Here is a 27283-nt window from a genome sequence, read left to right on the forward strand (position 1 = left end):
TGAGTCGAATAAAATTAAGTCAAGTCAAAGTTTATTAACAAAGCTCATTTCAAATGCAAAGTGTTGTTCAATTTAAATAATAAAGAAATAATATATATGAATGAATATATGCATTAAGAATGGTGAGAAAGCAATGACAATAGATTGAAGATAACATAACATAAAGGACAATAATAAATTGTCTCAAAGGCAAGCGAGTACATTAGTGGAAAAGGTGCTCCTGGTGCTCCTTTAGCCACAGCAGGCCCCAATTTGAGTAAAACAAAAAGGTGAGTGCTTGAGTAAGATTACAAAAGTATTGGTATCAAAATGTACTTAAAGTACCAAAAGTAAAAGTACTTATTATGCATGCAGAATGTCCTATTTCATGTCATTTCAAAGGTGAAAACATATTTTGAAAATAGCAGATCTACACGCTCACAATGCATCGCCATGAGAGGGTCGAAGTGGTTAATGCAGGCTTTGTAATAATGATGAAAATCTACAAACTTGTAAATAAAGTTACTTTCCACCACTGTAACTTTATACACGACCAGGGACGTGCTGGGCCCCTGATTCAGCCCGGGAAAAAGAGTTGGAGAGGCCCTCATTGCGCGCTATAGAGAGAGATCTCTCTCTATAGCGCTGCTACAGTACTTTGCCATTTCAGATCATGACAAGTGGGCCAATTACATGAGTTATATTTCGCCGTTGTCGGGTGGAAACCTTGTATGTCCAAAACCGTTAGTTTTGTATTTATCATTTTAAAAATGATTTAAACTAGTGAAAACAGCCGATCTACAAGCACACAACGACTCGCACCGCGAGGCGTTGTGTGCTTGTAGATCTGCTGTTTTCACTACTTTTGTGCGACGGCCTTGTATGATGAAGCAGGGGTTTACTTTGCGAAAAAAAAATCTACAAATTTGAAACTTGGAAATAAAAGGTTTCTACCCGACAGTGACGATTTACTTTGTTGGCCGCCCAGCCCCCAAAATTGAACGAAGGCCGACCTTTTATTTTACATTTTTTTCCTAATGGCCGGCCTAGACCGGCCGGGAATGAACCGGCCGTTCGGGAGTTGTCCCGCTTTTCCCAATGGCCAGCACGTCCCTGTGTGCCACTCGGGGTAATTGTCACCCTTGACGTACATGACCAGGTTGCAGTCCCCTGCATCATGCACAGGCGGTGAACGTTGGGCCCCCGCCGTGTCTGACGACCACATGGGCTTCCAGCCGTAGATAACCAAATTACCGTCCTCCTGTAGGTTCAGAATGCATTCGTCATTAAAACCCATTCAGAACGGGTACACATTATTGCGTATCATTATTTTACGCTTTAACTATTGAAAAACAGCAGATATACAAGCTCGCAGCGCGCCACAGAGTGCCGCCCTGCGAGCTTGTATATCTGCTATTTTAGAAAAATCATGAAAATCTGAATTTTGACACGATTCTATAAGTGTCTTTTGAATCCTTCTAAGGTTTTTGGAAAAAACCTGTGTCAGCAACCTGGCCAGCCATCGTCAAAGAAAAGGTCCTTTTCACTTAATCTGGAGCTCAGTTAGTCTTTTCTTGAGGGACTACTATGTCAGTGGTTCTGAAACTTTTTCATGTGAAGGACCCCCAAAATGTCCGTGGTGAAGGTCCCCTCCAGTTAACTGTTAATAATGATGTTGGCCTAACTGGCCAAACAAGTCTGTGGACTAACATTTTCAGACAGAGCATATTTGCAGTGCAATTCCCAAACATGGATTAACATATTTGTACAGTACACGTCAGGGACGTGCTGGCCATTGGGAAAAGTGTGAAACTCCCGAACGGCCGGTTCATTCCAGGCCGGCCATTACGAAAAAAATTGTCGGCCTTCGTTCCATTTTGGGGGCTGGGCGGCCAACAAAGTAAATTGTTTTTCTTTACATATCTACTGCATAGTACTGTGTTCTATTTGTCTGTCATTCAATGAGATACTTCAATGGTTTCCAGTGGAAATAAGCTTAGTCTTTTCATGGATCTCCTTTTAGTAGACCTTGTACCAGTGAACTGTACCATCATGAAACTGTACCTTTTCCTATGCAAACTTCTAATAAAGTCTTCAATCAATCAATCAAATCGTCACTTTCGGGCAGAAACCTTGTATCTCCAAGTTTCAAATGTGTAATTCTTTTCGCAAGGTAAAGCCCTGCTTCATCAGACAAGGCCGTCGCACAAAAGTAGTGAAAACAGCAGATCTACAAGTACACAACGCCTCGCGGTGCAAGGCGTTGTGTGCTTGTAGATCGGCTGTTTTCACTAGTTTAAATCATTTTTAAAATGATAAATACAAAACAAACGGTTTTGGACATACAAGGTTTCCACCCGACAACAACAAAATATAACTCATGTAATTGGCCCACTGGCTTGTCATGATCTGAAATGGCAAATCTTTGAGTAGCAGCAGCGCTATAGAGAGATCTCTCTCTCTATAGCGCGCAATGAAGGCCTCTCCAACTCTTTTTTCCCGGGCTGAATCAGGGGCCCAGCATGTCCCTGGTACACGTCTAGACAGCTTCTTTCACTTGAATGCTATAGAGTAAGAAAACTAACGCTGGCAGCAGTTAAGACTTCCTAGTTCCTACAGTATGCGCCCATTTTTTCCCCTACATTTTACCAGTCTAAAAATTGCAACTTCCATTAAAGGAGTGGTTCACCCACAGAGTTCAATAATATTTTTAGTTTTTTGTCACATTCCTAAGACAAAAATTGATTCGAGTAAATTTACCCCCATTGATTCCGGATGGGGACCCGTTTCGAAACGGGTCCCCATCCGGAACGAATGGGGGTAAATTTATTGTTATCACATTTTTTTCTTAGGAATGTGACAAAAACCAAAAAATATTATTGAACTCTACTCTCCGTGGCGTGACTAATCAATAGGAAAAAAAGTCATTTTGGGGGTGAACTACTCCTTTAATGAAGCACCTTTTCAGGTCACACCTCTGTAATCAGCTGTATATACTGTATAGCATGTGTTGTATATGTTAAAGACATACAAATCTTTTATTATTTACGAGTCAAAGTCTGTGTGAATGTCTGGCCTCCAGGTAAATAATCGGTTTTAAATCTGGCCTGTTTAAGAATAAAATAACCCGCGTTGAATCCTTTTTGAACACCAATAACAAAAATATGAGTAATGCACATTTGCAGTGGTAAAATCAAACCTCGGTTCGAAGTGGAGTGGTGAATCTGAGCAGCGTGCGTGCGTGCGTGCGTGCGTGCGTGTGTGTATGTGTGTGTGTGTGTTGAGTGTGCCTGGCCTGCACAAAACAGCGCCCCTCCTTTAACTAGTGTGTTGTGTGTGGCCACTCAAGGTATTGCCAGGCTACGGACACGGCCAGCCAGCCACCCAGCCACCCACCCACCCAGCCACCCACGGACATACCCACGGACATACCTGTCTATTGGGAGTGCTTTCACCACTCCAACAAAGTAGAACTATATTGTAAATAGTTTATAGTTCTCTTCGATCAGGCAACTTCCCAATGCCTTCGTTATTAATCATCTATTTAAAAACATAAAACATAACAAAATAATTATAATCTTCGCCAGTGCAGTAAAATGTAATTTCTGTCCGTGTTGTGCATCCCTGCACAGTACACTTTTATCTTATGTAAAGCACTGTCAAGTGTCAATTGGCCTTTGTGTATGAAACATGCCATATAGAAGGAGTAAAGAGCACTTCTTTTGCTGTATTGCATGCGGCAGATTGTGAAATATATTTACTTTATACATTATCTAGAGTGAGCATTTGACTACCAATCTACAGTGCTACAATGGATGAGAAAGTTCATTCAAATCTCAACATAATGGCAGTTGAAATACTGGCTGGGCACCCTTAGGCAGCTAATGCAAATGTCCAACTCACACTCAATTGTTCTCAAACCATAATACTATGCCAATACTGTATATACAATAAGTCACAGTTTAATGTCTTTTTTTTTTACTAATTTATCGTATGGCCAAATGTGTCACTCACTCGTCATAAATAACATGACAATTTGTATTAGCGGATGTTTTAGTAAGTTGGAAAGGGATACTGCCTCAGTGGGGGATGTTGTAAATACAAGTATAAATGTCATCCTCCTGAAATGTATACTTGTATTTCAGTCCTGACAGCTAGTAGGGCAGGGGTCTTCAACAGGGGGTCCGGCACCCCTAGGGGGTCCTCAGAGTTACTACAGGGGGTCCCCCAAATCTCTGTGTGACTTTTTTCCCTCCTTTTTTATATTGACCACTTGAACCCTAGCGTCCATATTTTGAGAACTTTAGCCAAACATAGCAGATCAACAAGCTCACAACGCCTTGCAGCGCGAGGCGCTGTGAGCTTGTAGATCGGCTATTTTCGGCAAAGAGGTTTGGTGTAGAGGGGGAAAAAGAGCAGACTAAGTACAGAGTGAAAGGTCAAGTTTATTGACGGTTCAGGTGGTTAAATATCTGAAAAATACAAATGACATGAGTCCAAAATACACTGATGATTGTGCTGTCAAACGATGCAACTATATTGAATCTATGAACAGGGTGTGGGGGTCCCTGCTTCATCTCTCTCAGCTAAGGGGTCCTTGGCCTGAAAACGTTGAAGACCCCTGCAGTAGGGGGTTTACAGAACCAGGGACATGCTGGGCCCCTGATTCAGCCCGGGAAAAAGAGTTGGAGAGGCCCTCATTGCGCGCGAGAGAGATCTCTCTCTATAGCGCTGCTGCTACTCAAAGATTTGTGACAAGCCAGTGGGCCAATTACACAATTTATATTTCGTCGTTGTCGGGTGGAAACCTTGTATGTATTTAAACTAGTGAAAACAGCCGATCTACAAGCACACGCGTTGTGTGCTTGTAGATCTGCTGTTTTCACTACTTTTGTGCGACGGCCTTGTATGATGAAGCAGGGCTTTGCTTTGCGAAAAATTTACAAATTTGAAACTTGGAGATACAAGGTTTCTGCCCGACAGTGACGATTTACTTTGTTGGCCGCCCAGCCGCCAAAAAATGGAACGAAGGTAGACATTTTATTTTTATATTTTCTTCCTAACGGCCGGCCTGGACCGGCCGGGAATGAACCGGACGTTCGGGAGTTGTCCCGCTTTTCCCAATGGCCAGCACGTCCCTGCATGTGTACAGAACTCATTCATTTGTTCAGTGTTCCTCCTCTAACTCCTCGGCGTTCTCCAGTAACCCGTGGAAGGTGAAGTAGTGGGAGTTGGAGTAGACGGCCGGCTTGTTGGGACACATCCCCACCACCTCTGGTTTCAGCGAGGCAAAGGGGTTGGCTCCACTTCCTTTATGGTCGATCTCCAACTCCTTCAGGATCAGCAGGGAATAGGTCATCTCCGAGTCGCTGTAAAGGGAACAGGAAGGTGACCGTCAGCCAGGGACGTGCTGGGCCCCTGATTCAGCCCGGGAAAAAGAGTTGGAGAGGCCCTCATTGCGTGCTATAGAGAGAGAGAGATCTCTCTCTATAGCGCTGCTGCTACTCAAAGAGTTGCCATTTCAGATCATGACAAGTGACAAGCCAGTGGGCCAATTACTGTACACAAGTTATATTTCGTCGTTGTCGGGTGGAAACCTTGTATGTCCAAAACCGTTTGTTTTGTATTTATCATTTTAAAAATGATTTAAACTAGTGAAAACAGCCGAACTACAAGCACACAACGCCTCGCACCGCGAGGCATTGTGTGCTTGTAGATCTGCTGTTTTCACTACTTTTGTGCAACGGCCTTATATGATGAAGCAGGGCTTTACTTTGCGGAAAAATGTATAAATTTGAAACTTGGAGATACAAGGTTTCTGCCCGACAGTGACGATTTACTTTATTGGCCGCCCAGCCCCCAAAATGGAACGAAGGCCGACATTTTATTTTTAATTTTCTCCTAATGGCCAGCCTGGACCGGCCGGGAATGAACCGGCCGTTCGGGAGTTGTCCCGCTTTTCCCAATGGACAGCACGTCCCTGCCGCCAGCCCTTAGCCACATGCGGATACCGCAGTATGTCAGACAAAGCATTAGTGTAGCGGCCAAAAAAAAAGACCCAGGCATAACTCGCTCCTCTAAGGGAGTTGGGTTGGTGAGCGGGAGGTTTTGGCGCTTCAGTCCGGCCTTCCAAGGCGCTATTGCTATTGTTAGGATATAAAATTGATATTAAATAATATCTGCCTATGTAGTGTATTTAAAGGGGTACTGTCACCTAAAGGGGTACTGTCACTTTAAAAAGTCATCTTAAAATATGAGTTAATATTTTTATGATGTCATTGTGGGAATGCGCAATTCTAAGCCAATCAAATTAATTGTCTGGACTACTTACTGTACTGGTCAGCTGTTGTTGGGGGGCGAGGGGCAGATTACACTGTGACATGAGTTTCAGACTGTTTCAGACCGTTTTCAGAGAGACCACGTGACCTACTGTATCATACTATTATAATTTCGGGGCATGTCAGTGGGCCTTTAAGACATCATCCTATGTTAAAAGTCAAGGGTACTATGCTTTTCTGGACACTGTGACTTATACAGTATCTCTGTAACTGTTTAATAAGTGGTGATGAGATTATAATCCATTTACATATAACCATTTGTTCCAAAATGCTATGCAGCAACTAGAGATACTGTTCCTACAAAACAGTGTGGGCTCGCTTGTAAAAAAAAATGTTTTAAAAAGAAATAAAATAAAAATAAAAAATCGTAATTAAATAAATTGTTGTTATTCTTTTATGTTGAAAAAAAAGTTAAATAAATAAAAAATATGTGTATATAAGTGAGTGGTTGTTGTTGCTTTGTTGAATATAGAAAATAACATTGTTTATAATTAATGAAATACTGTAATGTATGTTGCTGGTTGTGCTATAGTTTCCTTGTCATGTTTGCCTGGGAAGGAACAGTTGTTCACAATTTTTTCTATTGTTTCTATTGATTCTGGGAGTTTCATATTAGGAATGTGTGGCAAAAATATACGGCAGAACTCATTATATATTTCCCCCCAAAGGTGACGTGTTAATTGTCATGTGAAGCTCAACCAATACCCCAGCTAACACCACTCCCAGATTTTCCACACCTCAATAACACCTCATTGGCTAAGGGCCCTAGCTGCCTTTATACTGTCTGCGACGGAACTCAAATACAATCATGCCACCTCATTGGCTTGTGGCTCTGCCTCTCTACGGTCTGCGGCGGAAAATGCCAACGTGTCTGCGGTGGAAATATGCGGCGGAACTCACTCTATAAATAACGAGGATAACAGAGTGTTCTCGCCTTCGGCGAGCCCACAATTACCTGAGCAGAAGGGAAGATCGTACTGTGTCTTATCTTTAGCTGTCAGAACGGTTACACTATATTGTGTATCATTATGTTATGCTTTAACTATTGAAAAATAGCAGATATACAAGCTCACAGCGCGACACCGAGTGCCGCGCTGCGAGCTTGTAGATCTGCTATTTTTGAAAAATCATGAAAATTAGAATTGTGACCCAATTCTTTTGAATCCTTCTAAGGTTTTTTGAAAAACCTATGTTTCTATGTCAGCAATCTGGCTTAGCCATGGTCAAAGAAAAGGTCCTTTTCACTTAAATGGAGCTCAGTTAGTCTGTTCTTGAGAGACTACTATGTCAGTGGTTCTCAAACCTTTTGCACACATTTTCACGACTTTTTCCAAAAATAGCAGATCTAAGCTCGCAGCGCGGCACTCGGTGGCGCGCTGTGAGCTTGTACATCTGCTATTTTTCACTGGTTAAAGCATTCAATAATTCTAGGCCTAAATATTAAACTATCAGAGCTGGTGATGAGATTACAATCCATTTACATACAACCATTTGTTCCAAAATGCTATGCATCAATTACCTGAGCGTGGTGAAGAGACAGGGGATGTCATAGTCCCTGAGGAGCAGCAGAGTTGGAAGCCAACCTTCCTCCAGACCTGCCTCCTGACTAGCATCAAACCCTGGGCAACAAAAAGATTCAAAATGAAGGGGGGAAAAAATCAACTGTTTTGACTCATTGCAAGTATGTTGGTTAGAAACGTAAAAAAAATACTGTAAAGGTCTTTGCACACTGCTGCGTTTTTCGGGCCGAATATCGGAGTGAATTTCGGAGTGCGTGAATAAAAAAATCAACCTCACGTTATGTCAATCACGTTTGCACACTGCCGCCCGTTTCGTATTTATTTTCCGGACCAGGGTTGATTTTTTCCGATTTTCGCAGCTGTTGCACTGAGTCCCTTGCTCTCTCTCTCTCTTTCCTCTCTCTCTCTCTGGCTTTTGGATTTCCAAAACGCAACGAAAACACGCAGTGCAGTGTGCAACCACCTTAAGTTTGTTATTATATTTCATAGACCAGCGGTTCCCAAACTTTTTTGTCTCAGGGCACCCCATAAATATTTTTTTTAATCCGAGGCACCCCTACATTGTAATTTTCACTCCCAGCACCTTATATTTATAGCATATCGTCGTTGTCGGGTGGAAACCTTGTGTGTCCAAAACCGTTCGTTTTGTATTTATCATCTATAAAATGTACTAAAGTAGTGAAAACAGCAGATCTACAAGCACACAGCGCCTCGCGATCAACTGTTTTGACTCATTGCAAGTATGTTGGTTAGAAACGTAAAAAAAAAAGTACTGTAAGTTTGTTATTATATTTCATAGACAAGCGGTTCCCAAACTTTTTTGTCTCAGGGCACCCCATAAATATGTTTTTAATCCGAGGCACCCCTACATTGTAATTTTCACTCCCAGCACCTCATATATGTATAGCATATCGTCGTTGTCGGGTGGAAACCTTGAATGTCCAAAACCGTTCGTTTTGTATTTATCATCTATAAAATGTACTAAACTAGTGAAAACAGCCGATCTACAAGCACACAACGCCTCGCATCGCGAGGTGTGTGCTTGTAGATCGGCTGTTTTCACTTGTTTTGTGCGATAGTCCTGTATGATGAAGCAGGGCTTTGCTTTACCAAAAGACATACACATTTGAAACAAGGTTTCTGCCCGACAGTGACGATATTTGAGTGATTATGTTGCGAGGAAAACGTTGAGATCATAGCTATTTTGGTTGGAACTGACTGAAAATAACTTTGTACTTCAAAATGATACAAAATATTATTTCAAGTGTCCAAATAAATTATCTCACGGCACCCACACTGCTGTCGCGGCACCCCAGGGTGCCCCGTCACCCACTTTGAAAACCCCTGTCATAGACACAAAAGACAATTTTGGCACAATTCGGATCACTGCTTTTGGAAGTTATACATTCAATATATTGTCGTTGTCGGGCAGAAACCTCGTACCTCCAAGTTTCAAATTTGTAATTTTTTTCCTGCAAAGTAAAGCCCTGCTTCACAATACAAGGCCGTTGCACAAAAGTAGTGAAAACAGCAGATCTACAAGCACACAACGCCTCGCAGTGCGAGGCGTTGTGTGCTTGTAGATCGGCTGTTTCCACTAGTTTAAATCATTTTTAAAATGATAAATACAAAACAAACGGCTTTGGACATACAAGGTTTCCACCCTACAACGACGATATATATATATATATATATATATATATATTATTATTATTATTTTTTTTACCAGGGTGAAATCCAACGACCAGATCTGGCCTGGCTGCCTGCTCCTTCTCGACCACCTCTTCCCAGAAGTCGTGGTAGAGGCCCTTGTAGGCGCTGATGTAGACGCTCTGCTTGGGCCCGGTGGCGTGAAGCGGAGGCCTCACGACGGGGCCTTGCACAATCTCCGGCCCTATCATCACCACCACCAGACCCTTGTGTCCCGGGAACATACGGTTCAGTTCGTCGTAGTCCGTCAGTTTGGCTCCCAGAGTCTCACTCTGGCCCGCACCCACCAGGTGAATTGTCAGGGCTTCCTTCATAGGGTCGAGGCCGAACAGTCTCATCGCCCAGGCTATGGTCATTGGCCTGGAGAGGAACTCGCTGGAGACTCTCCACAGCGACTGCTTCAGGTCGTCCTCCTCCGGCCTGGACTTGCCAGCGTTGGTCCACAAGTCTTTCATGTTGGCGCCGGACAGGATGGTGCCGAGGCGCGGAGTCAGGTCTCCCTGCATGGCGAGCCAGTCGTCCCAGCCCTTGACCTCGGACTGAGGCTTGGACCATTTGTCGGTGGCGAATGGCAGATCTCCTAGTTAAAAACAAGAAAAGACATCTGAACAGATACAAATACTCATTCATTACTCTGCTAAACTCAGGCCGTTAGTAAGGTGTGATGACTCTAGTGTAATGTAATGTAATGTATGCACTTGACCTGTATGCCAGCACTGTGTGTTGTGCACTATTCGTTGTAATTTACTTTCTTTCTGTCTGTCTTGTCCTGTTGTATGTTATGTAGCAGCCTGCATGTCCAAGACAAATTTCCTTCGGGACCAAATGAATTAATCTTGAATCTTGAATCTCCTGATGTCGCGGCAGGGAGAAACAACGTTTCAGTTAGTCACCAGTGTTTGTTTGTTTTCTGTTTACCACCGTGCTCTGACCGCGTCTGCCGCATTGATGCAATAAACTGTTTGACGATAAAAAAGGAAGAGGGTTGTAGTCAGATTCGTCCATAATTATGCCTCAAACAGACGTGCCGGCTAACCAGCCTTCATCAGTGTGATGATGAGGGCTGGATTGTCAAAAATCTGTGATTCACTGAGGCATATGCAAGAATAGAAATACATCTGTTAGTCACCACCACCAGTATTCATTCTTTCCTGTCCCTTCCTTCTTTCCTTTCTTTCAGTTTTAGACAAAATTTTCATTTTAAAACAGGGTCTTCAACGTTTTCAGGCCAAGGACCCCTTAGTTGAGATAGAGATTAAGCAGGGACCCCCACAACCTTTTCATAGATTCATAGTTTTCAGATATCTAACCACTTGAACCGTCAATACCTAATAAACTTGGCCTTTCACTCTGTATTTAGTCTGCTCTTTTTTCCCCTCTACACCAAACCTCTTAGCCGAAAATAGCCGATCTACAAGCTCACAACGCCTCGCAGCGCGAGGCGTTGTGAGCTTGTAGATCTGCTATTTTTGGCTAAAGTTCTCAGAAAAATAAAAGTTTCTATCACAAAAAAGATTTGAAGGACCCCCTGTAGTAACTCTGAGGACCCCCTAGGGTCCCCCTGTTGAAGACCCCTGTTTTAAAACAACAATAAATCTAAGTCCAACAGTAAACGTTTGTTTTAAGACTTAAGATTTTTGTGGGGGAAACGGGTGGTTTACGGCACGTTGTAACGCGTGAGCACATTGTCAGTTCACTCGTGGCGCTTTACCTTTGTACAGAAGCCATTCCACGACTCTGTCAATGGCCACGAGACGCAGCTGCGAGCAGAACCTCTTGTGCTGGGTCCAGTCGGCCTTCTGGCACTCCTTGCTGCAGTAGTAAACATTCAGACATCTGTGCAACCAGAGGGCCACAGGAGCAAAGAAAGAACACCCAAAAGTGAGATGACTGCAGTGGCGTCAGTTCAGAAAAAGCTAAGGTATGGCAACATGACTGGTGTCTTGCACGCGCGCCTTGGCACCTGCCGCCGGGGGCTTTTCCGAATTTAATGAGACTAAATAAGCGATTTAAACCATTTCCCAACGCCGTAGTGCATGTTTTATGTACAGCGGGATCTAAAACCTCGGCGTGGAGGCATTCTACCCCAGCCCGGTGATAACACGGTAGGACCTCATCTCGGAGCACAACAGTACGCAGCGGAGGGTGAGGACTAACGGGACTGTATATGTAGTCAGGGAAAATTATCAGAATACCTGTCAAATCTGGGAATAAATTCCTTACCAAACAATTTCTTCACCAATGTGTTCGTAAAGGTGTCTAGTAACATATCTAACAAAGATTGAAATTCAACAAAAAAAATTAGTTCCATGCCCCCAGAGTATGATTTTCCATCCCACGGTACATAAAACATGCTATACGTGTGCTGAGTGTGGCAAAGGATTTCATTACATGAGTGAGCTGAAAAATCACTTGGTGATTTTGACACCACACCATGACACCACAGTGGCATGGTGGTCGTGTGTCTCTCGCAGTCTTAACACTGTTATCCACAGTGGCATGGTGGTCGTGTGTCTCTCGCAGTCTTAACACTGTTATCCACAGTGGCATGGTGGTCGTGTGTCTCTCGCAGTCTTAACACTGTTATCCACAGTGGCATGGTGGTCGTGTGTCTCTCACAGTCTTAACACTGTTATCCACAGTGGCATGGTGGTCGTGTGTCTCTCGCAGTCTTAACACTGTTATCCACAGTGGCATGGTGGTCGTGTGTCTCTCGCAGTCTTAACACTGTTATCCACAGTGGCATGGTGGTCGTGTGTCTCTCGCAGTCTTAACACTGTTATCCACAGTGGCATGGTGGTCGTGTGTCTCTCGCAGTCTTAACACTGTTATCCACCTACAAGACCTGTGGCATAGCGTCACAATCGTTTGAACCACTGTATCCGTTTGTATGTTGGCTATTCAAAAACAGCAGATCTACGAGGTCACCCAGAAAATGCACACACGCCAAGCGGAATTCGAACCCCCGCCTCCGAGTGCCGCGCTGCGAGTGAAGCAAATAATTGAGTTACAAATGTTGGCTTTTAAAATATATATTTTCTAAGACTTGCAAAAAACAAAAAAGACAAATTCTCCAAAACAGCAGATCTACAAGCATCTTCTCACCAACACGTCGCCGCCTGCAGTGGGATTCGAACCCAGGCCCTCAGATTCAGGAGTGTAACCGCTGGCTGCACCATGCCATCCCTGTTTACAGCAGCACATCTACAACCTCACAGCTGCTATTTTTGAAAAATCGTGAAAATTTGAATTTTGACCCGACTCTATAAGTGTCTTTTGAATCCTTCTAAGATTTTTGGAAAAACCCTATGTTTTTATGTCAGCAATCTGGCCAGCCATCGTCAAAGAAAAGGTCCTTTTCACTCAACTGGAGCTCAGTTAGTCTGTTCTTGAGAGACTACTATGTCAGTGGTGCTCAAACCTTTTCATGTGAAGGGCCCCCAAAATGATATTTATTTGGCCACGGACCCCCATTTCAAAATATCTAGTTCCAGGGACCACCCAGAAGCAAAATTTGAGTTACAAACGTTCGCTCTAAAAATACATATATTCAAAGATTTGCACAGATTTTCACGACTTTTTTTCCCAAAATAGCAGATCTACAAGCTCGCAGCGCGGCACTCGGTGCCGCGCTGTGAGCTTGTATATCTGCAATTTTTTTCTTCTCTGAGGTGGTACTTGGTGTAAAAGGGTTGAGAACCACTGGCTTAGTTCATTTAGAATATTATAACTAAATACAATCTTTGTGACAAAGCATTACAGCATTATTTTCATTTCTCTCACCCTCAGTGCCGTCTGGTTCTGCCTGTTCCTCGCGCTGCTTCTGTTTGAAGTTCATGACACCATGGTGCATCCTCTCCTCTCCTCCTCTCCTCACGAGGCACGTTGACCCACGTCTTGTGTCCAAATGTACACAGCGTCGTCTCATGTTGTCCCAAGTTGTTTAAAGAGCAATTGAACAGAGCAATGTGACATCTATATACATCCCTTGACATAGTTTGAAGCAACACTCAACTCATGCGTCTGCTCCCTATGGTCTGCTCCTAGGTAAACAGAGAAGGAGAGAGAACACTTCCTTGTCAGGTGATTGGGGAGAGCCAACCGGCTGCCAGGAGAATGTATCCCATGGGCTGGGGGGCCATGGCTGGCTTGATTGGTTAGGTGGTTTGGGTTTTCTAGCGTAGCTGCCATGGCAGCTAGTGTCAATAGCGGGAGATAGGTTTTATTTCACCAGACTCTACCTGGCTCCAGGGGGTTGAGGGGGGCTGCGGCCGCTTCGCGGCCGCAGCCAGAGCACGCAGTCCGGCTTGGGTGCCCTCCGAGACCTCGGTGTCTGAGTCTGGAGCTCTGAGAGAGAAAAAAAAAAAAAAAAAAGCCAGCTGCTAAGCTGAGCTGACCTGTGCGTGCGTGCATTCAGTGCAATGTGAATGCATGTGACTAATTGATAGGAAGATAGAGAGATAGATAGATACGTAATAAACATGATTTGGTACAAGCCCAACTAAAAGGAGATCCCAGTAATGTTGTTGGCTTATTTCCACAGGGAAGTCATTCATGAATGAACTAATTATTGATATAGGACTGTCATAGGTATACAGTGTCATTGACAGTACAGTTCACTGGTACAAGGTCAACTAAAAGGAGATCCTAGAAAAGACTACGCTTATTTCCACAGGAAACCATTGAAGTATCTCATATAACATTGAATGACGGATAGAACAAAGCACTATGCAGGGGAAACAATTTAAAAAATAAAACAATAAAAACAGCCGATCTACAAGGCTGCATATGTGAGCTTGTGGATCAGCTGTTTTGGGCGCCGCCACTGTCGAGGCTGACAAATGAATGATTGCGACCGTCAGGTCGCAGTTACTATCGAAACCTCGACCAGCTGTCTGTATGTCCGTCACACTTTTGCACTGCTCATATCTCTGCAACCTATCTCTGCAACCGCTGGCCGATCCGTGCCAAATTTTGCACAGACAGTCCTTGCCCTCCACCCATCGATTCTCTCCTCCTCTTCTAGCGGCACCATGAGGCGAAACCCATTCTGGACACTACTCCTACAGATTTTGCCCTAAAATCACGCAAATCGCCACGCAGTATATATTAGGGAGTCTTACTGGTTTAATTATTTATTTATCCATGCCAAACGTTGCACACACACACACACACACACACACACACACACACACACACACTCCTTGGCTGTATTTATTTAATTAATGAATGAATGAATGAATTATTTCCCTGTCTGCACCAGGCCGAAAGGACACATTGGCCCCGGCAACTAACTTTCCCCCGACTGCGTAGGCTACTGATTCTTTAAATAATTAATTAATTAATTATGGCCCCGCCCCCTGCACTGGCTGGGCTCACTGGTACAAGGTCAACTAAAAGGAGCTTTATTTATTTCATTAATTATTATTATTATTATATGAGGCCCCTGTCGAGACTGACTATTTATTTATTTATTTATTTATTTATTTATTTATTTATTTATTTATTTATTTATTTATTTATTCATTCATTCATTCATTCATTCATTCATTCATTCATTTATTTATTTAACTCCCGACTATGTTTCCTTCCATCCATCCATCCATCCATCCATCCATCCATCCATCATCCATCCATCCATCCATCCATCTTCAACCGCTTATCCGGAATCGGGTCTCCGCCCCCCCCCCCCCCCCCCCCCCCAGGCGTCTGCCTATCGGCTAAATAAATAAATAAATAAATAAATATATATAAACAAATAGCGTACATCTTTCTTCCTTCCTTCCTTCCTTCCTTCCTTCCTTCCTTCAATAAATAAATAAATAAATAAATAAATAACTAATTAAATAGCGTGCAACCTTTCTTTCCTTCCTTCCTTCCTTCCTTCAATAAATAAATAAATAAATAAATAATTAAATAGCGTGCAACCTTCCTTTCTTTCTTTCTTTCTTTCTTTCTTTCTTTCTTTCTTTCTTTCTTTCTTTCTTTCTTTCTTTCTTTCTTTCTTTCTTTCTTTCCTTCCTTCCTTCCTTCCTTCCTTCCTTCCTTCCTTCCTAAATAAATAAATAAATAAATAAATAAATAAATAAATAGCGGTCCCCGAGGGTGTCATCGCGTGCGGGGCGGCGAGCCTGATTATCATGTATATGAGGCTGCATTAATTATGCTAATGAAGTTGGGGGCGTGGTTTGCATTAATTATGTTAATGAGGGGCGTGGTCTGCATCAATTATGTAAATGAGACTGCACAACATGCATTTGACGCGCGCTTCTTGTTGCTAATTACACGCGAATGCAGGGGGGCGGGGCTAATTAGCCTAATTATTCAAATTGGGGGCGTGGTCTGCATCAATTATGTAAATGAGGTTGGGGCGTGGTCTGCATCAATTATGTAAATGAGACTGCACAACTTGCATTTGTTGCTAATTACACGCAAATGCAGGGGGGCGGGGCTAATTAGCCTAATTATTCAAATTGGGGGCGTGGTCTGCATCAATTATGTAAATGAGGTTGGGGCGTGGTCTGCATTAATTATGTAAATGAGGCCGCATGACAAGCGTTCTCGTCACCGCGCTGACGTGTAATTACACGCAAATACAAGGGGTGGAGTCAAACTTAATGAGTGGGAGGAGTCTAACGTAATGAGTGGGCGTGGTTTCAACAAGAGGAGGAGTCTAACTTAATGAGTGGGCATAACGTAATGATCTACAAGCTCACAACGAGTCGCATCACGACTCGTATGTAAATGAAGGGGAGGAGCTTAGACGACATATGCAAATTGGGGGCGGGGCATGGTTTGGAAATGCGTGTGGGTGTGGTTCGCATAAATTATGCTAATGAGGCTGTGAAGTGGCCTTTCCCAGCGCGTAAAAAATGCAGACGACCGTGTGTAAATGAAGGGGAGGAGCTTAGACGACATATGCAAATTGGGGGCGGGGCATGTTTTGGAAATACGTGTGGGCGTGGTGCGCATACATTATGCTCGCATACATTATGCTAATGAGGTCGTTAAGGCAGGTTTCGCAGCGCGTAAAAAAAGCAGACGACCGTATGTAAATGAAGGGGAGGAGCTTCGTGGACGTATGCAAATTGGGGGCGGGGCATGGTTTGGAAATGCGTGTGGGTGTGGTTCGCATAAATTATGCTAATGAGGCTGTTAAGTGGCCTTTCCCAGCGCGTAAAAAATGCAGACGGCCGTATGTAAATGAAGGGGAGGAGCTTAGTGGACGTATGCAAATTGGGGGCGGGGCATGGTTTGGAAATGCGTGTGGGTGTGGTTCGCATAAATTATGCTAATGAGGCTGTGAAGTGGCCTTTCCCAGCGCGTAAAAAATGCAGACGACCGTGTGTAAATGAAGGGGAGGCGCTTAGACGACATATGCAAATTGGGGGCGGGGCATGTTTTGGAAATACGTGTGGGCGTGGTGCGCATACATTATGCTTGCATACATTATGCTAATGAGGTCGTTAAGGCAGGTTTCGCAGCGCGTAAAAAAAGCAGACGACCGTATGTAAATGAAGGGGAGGAGCTTCGTGGACGTATGCAAATTGGGGGCGGGGCATGGTTTGGAAATGCGTGTGCGCATACATTATGCAAATGAGGCTGTTAAGTGGCGTTTCCCAGCGCGTAAAAAATGCAGGTAACCGTATGTAAATGAAGGGGAGGAGCTTAGTCGACATATGCAAATTGGGGGCGGGGCGTGGTTTGGAAATGCGTGTGCGCATACATTATGCTCGCATACATTATGCTAATGAGGGCGTTAAGGTAGGTTTCCCAGCGCGTAAAAAAAGCAGACGACCGTATGTAAATGAAGGGGAGGAGTTTAGTCGACTTAAAAAAATTGGGGGCGGGGCATGGTTTGGAAATGCGTGTGGGCGTGGTGCGCATACATTATGCTCGCATAAATTATGCTAATGAGGGCGTTAAGGTAGGTTTCCCAGCGCGTAAAAAAAGCAGACGACCGTATGTAAATGAAGGGGAGGAGTTTAGTCGACTTAAAAAAATTGGGGGCGGGGCATGGTTTGGAAATGCGTGTGGGTGTGGTCCGCATAAATTATGCTAATGAGGCTGTTAAGTGGCGTTTCCCAGCGCGTAAAAAATGCAGGCGACCGTATGTAAATGAAGGGGAGGAGCTTAGTCGACGTATGCAAATTGGGGGCAGTGCATGGTTTGGAAATGTGTGTGGGTGTGGTTCGCATAAATTATGCTCGCATACATCATGCTAATGAGGGCGTTAAGGTGGGTTTCCCAGGGCTTAAAAAATACAGACGACCGTAGTGACTATTCGTTCCACGAACGCATTCATTCAATGAATGAATGAATAAATAAATAAAGTGCAAACGAACGAGCGAACGCACACTTTATTATTTATTCATTCATTCACGCACGCACGCACACACGCACACACGCACACTTTATTTTTTAATTAATTCATCAATACAGCCTGCGATATGCGTGAAATCTTGCAAGCACATTCCCACTAGGTCAAGGAACAGATGCCTCCCTTCTCACATTGGCCTGTTATAGCGCCACCAGCGGGTCAACTTTTGCATAACACATTTTTGGAACAAAATGCCTCAAATCATGCATGCAGCTAATTTCAGTAACGTCAAAGAGAGCACTGCCCCTGTGATCTTGACATTTTGTACTTTTATAGACATTGTTTTCTGGCTTGAAGCGAGCCCACAATTGTTTCGAAGGAACAATATTTTCTAGTTCATTATCATCCTGGTGGTGCTTAATGCATCACAGATCTCTCTGTGATATGAGAGATAGTTCATTACTACCTCCCATTGTTTAGCACCTAAATCTATGGCAAATGCTGTGTTTACAATGAATTATCTTTATATAACTGACATAAGGGAAATGTGGTGAGTCGAATAAAATTAAGTCAAGTCAAAGTTTATTAACAAAGCTCATTTCAAATGGCCAAAGTGTTGTTCAATTTAAATAATAAAGAAATAATATATATGAATGAATATATGCATTAAGAATGGTGAGAAAGCAATGACAATAGATTGAAGATAACATAACATAAAGGACAATAATAAATTGTCTCAAAGGCAAGCGAGTACATTAGTGGAAAAGGTGCTCCTGGTGCTCCTTTAGCCACAGCAGGCCCCAATTTGAGTAAAACAAAAAGGTGAGTGCTTGAGTAAGATTACAAAAGTATTGGTATCAAAATGTACTTAAAGTACCAAAAGTAAAAGTACTTATTATGCATGCAGAATGTCCTATTTCATGTCATTTCAAAGGTGAGAACATATTTTGAAAATAGCAGATCTACACGCTCACAATGCATCGCCATGAGAGGGTCGAAGTGGTTAATGCAGGCTTTGTAATAATGATGAAAATCTACAAACTTGTAAATAAAGTTACTTTCCACCACTGTAACTTTATACACGACCAGGGACGTGCTGGGCCCCTGATTCAGCCCGGGAAAAAGAGTTGAAGAGGCCCTCATTGCGCGCTATAGAGAGAGATAATGACAAGTGACAAGCCAGTGGGCCATTTACATGAGTTATATTTCGTCATTGTCGGGTGGAAACCTTGTATGTCCAAAACCATTTTAAAAATGGTTTTTACAACGCCTCGCACTGCAAGGCGTTGTGTGCTTGTAGATCTGCTGTTTTCACTACTTGTGTGCGACAGCCTTGTATGATGAAGCAGGGCTTTGCTTTGCGAAAAAATTTACAAATTTGAAACTTGGAGATACAAGGTTTCTGCCCGACAGTGACGATTTACTTTGTTGGCCGCCCAGCCGCCAAAAAATGGAACAAAGGTAGACATTTTATTTTTATATTTTCTTCCTAACGGCCGGCCTGGACCGGCCGGGAATGAACCGGACGTTCGGGAGTTGTCCCGCTTTTCCCAATGGCCAGCACGTCCCTGCATGTGTACAGAACTCATTCATTTGTTCAGTGTTCCTCCTCTAACTCCTCGGCGTTCTCCAGTAACCCGTGGAAGGTGAAGTAGTGGGAGTTGGAGTAGACGGCCGGCTTGTTGGGACACATCCCCACCACCTCTGGTTTCAGCGAGGCAAAGGGGTTGGCTCCACTTCCTTTATGGTCGATCTCCAACTCCTTCAGGATCAGCAGGGAATAGGTCATCTCCGAGTCGCTGTAAAGGGAACAGGAAGGTGACCGTCAGCCAGGGACGTGCTGGGCCCCTGATTCAGCCCGGGAAAAAGAGTTGGAGAGGCCCTCATTGCGTGCTATAGAGAGAGAGAGATCTCTCTCTATAGCGCTGCTGCTACTCAAAGAGTTGCCATTTCAGATCATGACAAGTGACAAGCCAGTGGGCCAATTACTGTACACAAGTTATATTTCGTCGTTGTCGGGTGGAAACCTTGTATGTCCAAAACCGTTTGTTTTGTATTTATCATTTTAAAAATGATTTAAACTAGTGAAAACAGCCGAACTACAAGCACACAACGCCTCGCACCGCGAGGCATTGTGTGCTTGTAGATCTGCTGTTTTCACTACTTTTGTGCAACGGCCTTATATGATGAAGCAGGGCTTTACTTTGCGGAAAAATGTATAAATTTGAAACTTGGAGATACAAGGTTTCTGCCCGACAGTGACGATTTACTTTATTGGCCGCCCAGCCCCCAAAATGGAACGAAGGCCGACATTTTATTTTTTAATTTTCTCCTAATGGCCAGCCTGGACCGGCCGGGAATGAACCGGCCGTTCGGGAGTTGTCCCGCTTTTCCCAATGGCCAGCACGTCCCTGCCGCCAGCCCTTAGCCACATGCGGATACCGCAGTATGTCAGACAAAGCATTAGTGTAGGGGCCAAAAAAAAAGACCCAGGCATAACTCGCTCCTCTAAGGGAGTTGGGTTGGTGAGCGGGAGGTTTTGGCGCTTCAGTCCGGCCTTCCAAGGCGCTATTGCTATTGTTAGGATATAAAATTGACATTAAATAATATCTGCCTATGTAGTGTATTTAAAGGGGTACTGTCACCTAAAGGGGTACTGTCACTTTAAAAAGTCATCTTAAAATATGAGTTAATATTTTTATGATGTCATTGTGGGAATGCGCAATTCTAAGCCAATCAAATTAATTGTCTGGACTACTTACTGTACTGGTCAGCTGTTGTTGGGGGGCGAGGGGCAGATTACACTGTGACATGAGTTTCAGACTGTTTCAGACCGTTTTCAGAGAGACCACGTGACCTACTGTATCATACTATTATAATTTCGGGGCATGTCAGTGGGCCTTTAAGACATCATCCTATGTTAAAAGTCAAGGGTACTATGCTTTTCTGGACACTGTGACTTATACAGTATCTCTGTAACTGTTTAATAAGTGGTGATGAGATTATAATCCATTTACATATAACCATTTGTTCCAAAATGCTATGCAGCAACTAGAGATACTGTTCCTACAAAACAGTGTGGGCTCGCTTGTAAAAAAAAATGTTTTAAAAAGAAATAAAATAAAAATAAAAAATCGTAATTAAATAAATTGTTGTTATTCTTTTATGTTGAAAAAAAAGTTAAATAAATAAAAAATATGTGTATATAAGTGAGTGGTTGTTGTTGCTTTGTTGAATATAGAAAATAACATTGTTTATAATTAATGAAATACTGTAATGTATGTTGCTGGTTGTGCTATAGTTTCCTTGTCATGTTTGCCTGGGAAGGAACAGTTGTTCACAATTTTTTCTATTGTTTCTATTGATTCTGGGAGTTTCATATTAGGAATGTGTGGCAAAAATATACGGCAGAACTAATTATATATTTCCCCCCAAAGGTGACGTGTTAATTGTCATTTGAAGCTCAACCAATACCCCAGCTAACACCACTCCCAGATTTTCCACACCTCAATAACACCTCATTGGCTAAGGGCCCTAGCTGCCTTTATACTGTCTGCGACGGAACTCAAATACAATCATGCCACCTCATTGGCTTGTGGCTCTGCCTCTCTACGGTCTGCGGCGGAAAATGCCAACGTGTCTGCGGTGGAAATATGCGGCGGAACTCACTCTATAAATAACGAGGATAACAGAGTGTTCTCGCCTTCGGCGAGCCCACAATTACCTGAGCAGAAGGGAAGATCGTACTGTGTCTTATCTTTAGCTGTCAGAACGGTTACACTATATTGTGTATCATTATGTTATGCTTTAACTATTGAAAAATAGCAGATATACAAGCTCACAGCGCGACACCGAGTGCCGCGCTGCGAGCTTGTAGATCTGCTATTTTTGAAAAATCATGAAAATTAGAATTGTGACCCAATTCTTTTGAATCCTTCTAAGGTTTTTTGAAAAACCTATGTTTCTATGTCAGCAATCTGGCTTAGCCATGGTCAAAGAAAAGGTCCTTTTCACTTAAATGGAGCTCAGTTAGTCTGTTCTTGAGAGACTACTATGTCAGTGGTTCTCAAACCTTTTGCACACATTTTCACGACTTTTTCCAAAAATAGCAGATCTAAGCTCGCAGCGCGGCACTCGGTGGCGCGCTGTGAGCTTGTACATCTGCTATTTTTCACTGGTTAAAGCATTCAATAATTCTAGGCCTAAATATTAAACTATCAGAGCTGGTGATGAGATTACAATCCATTTACATACAACCATTTGTTCCAAAATGCTATGCATCAATTACCTGAGCGTGGTGAAGAGACAGGGGATGTCATAGTCCCTGAGGAGCAGCAGAGTTGGAAGCCAACCTTCCTCCAGACCTGCCTCCTGACTAGCATCAAACCCTGGGCAACAAAAAGATTCAAAATGAAGGGGGGAAAAAATCAACTGTTTTGACTCATTGCAAGTATGTTGGTTAGAAACGTAAAAAAAATACTGTAAAGGTCTTTGCACACTGCTGCGTTTTTCGGGCCGAATATCGGAGTGAATTTCGGAGTGCGTGAATAAAAAAATCAACCTCACGTTATGTCAATCACGTTTGCACACTGCCGCCCGTTTCGTATTTATTTTCCGGACCAGGGTTGATTTTTTCCGATTTTCGCAGCTGTTGCACTGAGTCCCTTGCTCTCTCTCTCTCTTTCCTCTCTCTCTCCCTGGCTTTTGGATTTCCAAAACGCAACGAAAACACGCAGTGCAGTGTGCAACCACCTTAAGTTTGTTATTATATTTCATAGACCAGCGGTTCCCAAACTTTTTTGTCTCAGGGCACCCCATAAATATTTTTTTTAATCCGAGGCACCCCTACATTGTAATTTTCACTCCCAGCACCTTATATTTATAGCATATCGTCGTTGTCGGGTGGAAACCTTGTGTGTCCAAAACCGTTCGTTTTGTATTTATCATCTATAAAATGTACTAAAGTAGTGAAAACAGCAGATCTACAAGCACACAGCGCCTCGCGATCAACTGTTTTGACTCATTGCAAGTATGTTGGTTAGAAACGTAAAAAAAAAAGTACTGTAAGTTTGTTATTATATTTCATAGACAAGCGGTTCCCAAACTTTTTTGTCTCAGGGCACCCCATAAATATGTTTTTAATCCGAGGCACCCCTACATTGTAATTTTCACTCCCAGCACCTCATATATGTATAGCATATCGTCGTTGTCGGGTGGAAACCTTGAATGTCCAAAACCGTTCGTTTTGTATTTATCATCTATAAAATGTACTAAACTAGTGAAAACAGCCGATCTACAAGCACACAACGCCTCGCATCGCGAGGTGTGTGCTTGTAGATCGGCTGTTTTCACTTGTTTTGTGCGATAGTCCTGTATGATGAAGCAGGGCTTTGCTTTACCAAAAGACATACACATTTGAAACAAGGTTTCTGCCCGACAGTGACGATATTTGAGTGATTATGTTGCGAGGAAAACGTTGAGATCATAGCTATTTTGGTTGGAACTGACTGAAAATAACTTTGTACTTCAAAATGATACAAAATATTATTTCAAGTGTCCAAATAAATTATCTCACGGCACCCACACTGCTGTCGCGGCACCCCAGGGTGCCCCGTCACCCACTTTGAAAACCCCTGTCATAGACACAAAAGACAATTTTGGCACAATTCGGATCACTGCTTTTGGAAGTTATACATTCAATATATTGTCGTTGTCGGGCAGAAACCTCGTACCTCCAAGTTTCAAATTTGTAATTTTTTTCCTGCAAAGTAAAGCCCTGCTTCACAATACAAGGCCGTTGCACAAAAGTAGTGAAAACAGCAGATCTACAAGCACACAACGCCTCGCAGTGCGAGGCGTTGTGTGCTTGTAGATCGGCTGTTTCCACTAGTTTAAATCATTTTTAAAATGATAAATACAAAACAAACGGCTTTGGACATACAAGGTTTCCACCCTACAACGACGATATATATATATATATATATATATATATATTATTATTATTATTTTTTTTACCAGGGTGAAATCCAACGACCAGATCTGGCCTGGCTGCCTGCTCCTTCTCGACCACCTCTTCCCAGAAGTCGTGGTAGAGGCCCTTGTAGGCGCTGATGTAGACGCTCTGCTTGGGCCCGGTGGCGTGAAGCGGAGGCCTCACGACGGGGCCTTGCACAATCTCCGGCCCTATCATCACCACCACCAGACCCTTGTGTCCCGGGAACATACGGTTCAGTTCGTCGTAGTCCGTCAGTTTGGCTCCCAGAGTCTCACTCTGGCCCGCACCCACCAGGTGAATTGTCAGGGCTTCCTTCATAGGGTCGAGGCCGAACAGTCTCATCGCCCAGGCTATGGTCATTGGCCTGGAGAGGAACTCGCTGGAGACTCTCCACAGCGACTGCTTCAGGTCGTCCTCCTCCGGCCTGGACTTGCCAGCGTTGGTCCACAAGTCTTTCATGTTGGCGCCGGACAGGATGGTGCCGAGGCGCGGAGTCAGGTCTCCCTGCATGGCGAGCCAGTCGTCCCAGCCCTTGACCTCGGACTGAGGCTTGGACCATTTGTCGGTGGCGAATGGCAGATCTCCTAGTTAAAAACAAGAAAAGACATCTGAACAGATACAAATACTCATTCATTACTCTGCTAAACTCAGGCCGTTAGTAAGGTGTGATGACTCTAGTGTAATGTAATGTAATGTATGCACTTGACCTGTATGCCAGCACTGTGTGTTGTGCACTATTCGTTGTAATTTACTTTCTTTCTGTCTGTCTTGTCCTGTTGTATGTTATGTAGCAGCCTGCATGTCCAAGACAAATTTCCTTCGGGACCAAATGAATTAATCTTGAATCTTGAATCTCCTGATGTCGCGGCAGGGAGAAACAACGTTTCAGTTAGTCACCAGTGTTTGTTTGTTTTCTGTTTACCACCGTGCTCTGACCGCGTCTGCCGCATTGATGCAATAAACTGTTTGACGATAAAAAAGGAAGAGGGTTGTAGTCAGATTCGTCCATAATTATGCCTCAAACAGACGTGCCGGCTAACCAGCCTTCATCAGTGTGATGATGAGGGCTGGATTGTCAAAAATCTGTGATTCACTGAGGCATATGCAAGAATAGAAATACATCTGTTAGTCACCACCACCAGTATTCATTCTTTCCTGTCCCTTCCTTCTTTCCTTTCTTTCAGTTTTAGACAAAATTTTCATTTTAAAACAGGGTCTTCAACGTTTTCAGGCCAAGGACCCCTTAGTTGAGATAGAGATTAAGCAGGGACCCCCACAACCTTTTCATAGATTCATAGTTTTCAGATATCTAACCACTTGAACCGTCAATACCTAATAAACTTGGCCTTTCACTCTGTATTTAGTCTGCTCTTTTTTCCCCTCTACACCAAACCTCTTAGCCGAAAATAGCCGATCTACAAGCTCACAACGCCTCGCAGCGCGAGGCGTTGTGAGCTTGTAGATCTGCTATTTTTGGCTAAAGTTCTCAGAAAAATAAAAGTTTCTATCACAAAAAAGATTTGAAGGACCCCCTGTAGTAACTCTGAGGACCCCCTAGGGTCCCCCTGTTGAAGACCCCTGTTTTAAAACAACAATAAATCTAAGTCCAACAGTAAACGTTTGTTTTAAGACTTAAGATTTTTGTGGGGGAAACGGGTGGTTTACGGCACGTTGTAACGCGTGAGCACATTGTCAGTTCACTCGTGGCGCTTTACCTTTGTACAGAAGCCATTCCACGACTCTGTCAATGGCCACGAGACGCAGCTGCGAGCAGAACCTCTTGTGCTGGGTCCAGTCGGCCTTCTGGCACTCCTTGCTGCAGTAGTAAACATTCAGACATCTGTGCAACCAGAGGGCCACAGGAGCAAAGAAAGAACACCCAAAAGTGAGATGACTGCAGTGGCGTCAGTTCAGAAAAAGCTAAGGTATGGCAACATGACTGGTGTCTTGCACGCGCGCCTTTGCGTGCGTGCAAGACACCAGTCATGTTGCCATACCTTAGCAACAAGCATGATACATTTATTTCAAGAAGTACATTCTATTTTTTCCGTTTGTTCAAGTGCAGCTAAACTTGGCATAAAATAGTAAACGTGACACAATTAACAATAATGCATTGCACCTGTGCAGCTGACCTGCGGAACCTGGGAATATATCATTGTGTCAAGATGGGGAGAATAAAAGTGTGGAGAATATAATTATAATAATACCTTGATAAAGTGACCATTTTGTTAAATTTTGCATTTGTAGTTATTTTAACAACATAATAACATTCATGGATTTATATTTAAAAGTAACTTTTATTTTCCCCCCTGGGCCCAGGGTATGGCACCCCTGCAACATTAGAAACACTCTGTTACAAGTAAAAGTCCGGAATTCAAAATATACTTGGTGAAAATACAAGTATAGACATAAGTATACAATTTTTTGAAAATAGGCCGGCCATTAGGAAAAAAATAAAATGTCGGCCCTCGTTCCATTGTGGGGGCTGGGTGGCCAACAAAGTGAATTGTCACTGTCGGGCAGAAACTTTGTATCTCCAAGTTTCAAATGTATACATTTTTTCGCAAAGCAAAGCCCTGCTTCATCATACAAGGCCGTTGCACAAAAGTAGTGAAAACAGCAGATCTACAAGCACACAACGCCTCGCGGTGCGAGGCGTTGTGTGCTTGTAGATCGGCTGTTTTCACTAGTTTAAATCCTTTTTTAAATGGTTTTGGACATACAAGGTTTCCACCCGACAATTACCAAATATAACTCATGTAATTGGCCCACTGGCTTGTCACTTGTCATGATCTGAAATGGCAAATCTTTGAGTAGCAGCAGCGCTATAGAGAGAGATCTCTCTCTATAGCGCGCAATGAGGGCCTCTACAACTCTTTTTCCCAGGCTGAATCAGGGGCCCGAGTACATTACCTGAGTACATGTACTTAGTTACTTTCCACCACTGACTGGCACATGTTAAATGACACAAAAAAAGCTATATTTATTTATTTTTTCGCTGTGCGAGCGCTCCTTTTCACCTGGTGCAACGCTTGAGGGTCTGCGACTGTGAAAGCTGTTTCGGTCGCTTCTCACAGCTTGCGCAGAACTTGAAGGATTCTTCCATCTTTTCGAACATCTCTTTCGGAGACCGGAAGCCCATGGCTTTGCCTTTAGCCTCCGGTACAGCTCCACTGAGAGAGAAGCAGAGAATGGATGAATACTAATCTGAATATGCTTTTTTTTAGACCACTACTGCACTTATATGTAGAGACATAGTATGTAGACATATTTGATGGGCTACAAGTGGATGTTTTGAAAACGTGATCATCGGTGTATCAGTTGGTCGGGCCGCATGCATTTTCAGATAATGTTTATTATAATCATTTATAATTTATAATGATCAATTTTGATCCAGCTTGAATCAATAGATTCAAGCTGG

General features: G+C 43.3%; 2 protein-coding genes across 2 annotated transcripts; both read right to left on the minus strand.

Annotated features, from left to right (window-relative positions):
• Positions 1-4979: 4979 nt before the first annotated feature.
• On the minus strand, positions 4980-13552 carry LOC308303357 (putative protein MSS51 homolog, mitochondrial). The gene is made up of 5 exons (XM_080747711.1): positions 13331-13552; positions 11259-11383; positions 9564-10127; positions 7837-7936; positions 4980-5348 (listed from the first exon to the last, which is right to left on the minus strand). Exons 3-5 carry the CDS (start codon positions 10051-10053, stop codon positions 5147-5149), a joined length of 792 nt encoding a protein of 263 aa, XP_080603837.1. The 5' UTR covers positions 10054-10127; positions 11259-11383; positions 13331-13552; the 3' UTR covers positions 4980-5146.
• Positions 13553-19370: 5818 nt separating this feature from the next.
• LOC308303528 (putative protein MSS51 homolog, mitochondrial) lies at positions 19371-26971 on the minus strand. Its single transcript, XM_080747914.1, has 5 exons — positions 26883-26971; positions 25578-25702; positions 23883-24446; positions 22156-22255; positions 19371-19666 (listed from the first exon to the last, which is right to left on the minus strand). The coding sequence occupies exons 1-5, from the start codon at positions 26966-26968 to the stop codon at positions 19465-19467; spliced, it is 1077 nt and encodes a 358-aa protein (XP_080604040.1). The 5' UTR covers positions 26969-26971; the 3' UTR covers positions 19371-19464.
• Positions 26972-27283: the final 312 nt, after the last annotated feature.

This window comes from Nannobrachium achirus, assembly GCF_963921795.1.
Source record: "Nannobrachium achirus genome assembly, chromosome: 18".
In the NCBI taxonomy this organism is placed as follows: Eukaryota; Metazoa; Chordata; class Actinopteri; order Myctophiformes; family Myctophidae; genus Nannobrachium; species Nannobrachium achirus.

Excerpts from the sequence above, each read along its gene's own strand:
- LOC308303357 (XM_080747711.1), bottom strand. The coding sequence starts at position 10,053 with ATGCAGGGAGACCTGACTCCGCGCCTCGGCACCATCCTGTCCGGCGCC. Across the intron at positions 7,937-9,563 it reads GGTCGTTGGATTTCACCCTG|GGTTTGATGCTAGTCAGGAG; the intron begins GTAAAAAAAATA and ends TTTGTTGCCCAG. Across the intron at positions 5,349-7,836 it reads TGTCTCTTCACCACGCTCAG|CGACTCGGAGATGACCTATT; the intron begins GTAATTGATGCA and ends TTCCCTTTACAG.
- LOC308303528 (XM_080747914.1), bottom strand. The coding sequence starts at position 26,968 with ATGGAAGAATCCTTCAAGTTCTGCGCAAGCTGTGAGAAGCGACCGAAA. Across the intron at positions 25,703-26,882 it reads ACCCTCAAGCGTTGCACCAG|ATGTCTGAATGTTTACTACT; the intron begins GTGAAAAGGAGC and ends CTGGTTGCACAG. Across the intron at positions 22,256-23,882 it reads GGTCGTTGGATTTCACCCTG|GGTTTGATGCTAGTCAGGAG; the intron begins GTAAAAAAAATA and ends TTTGTTGCCCAG.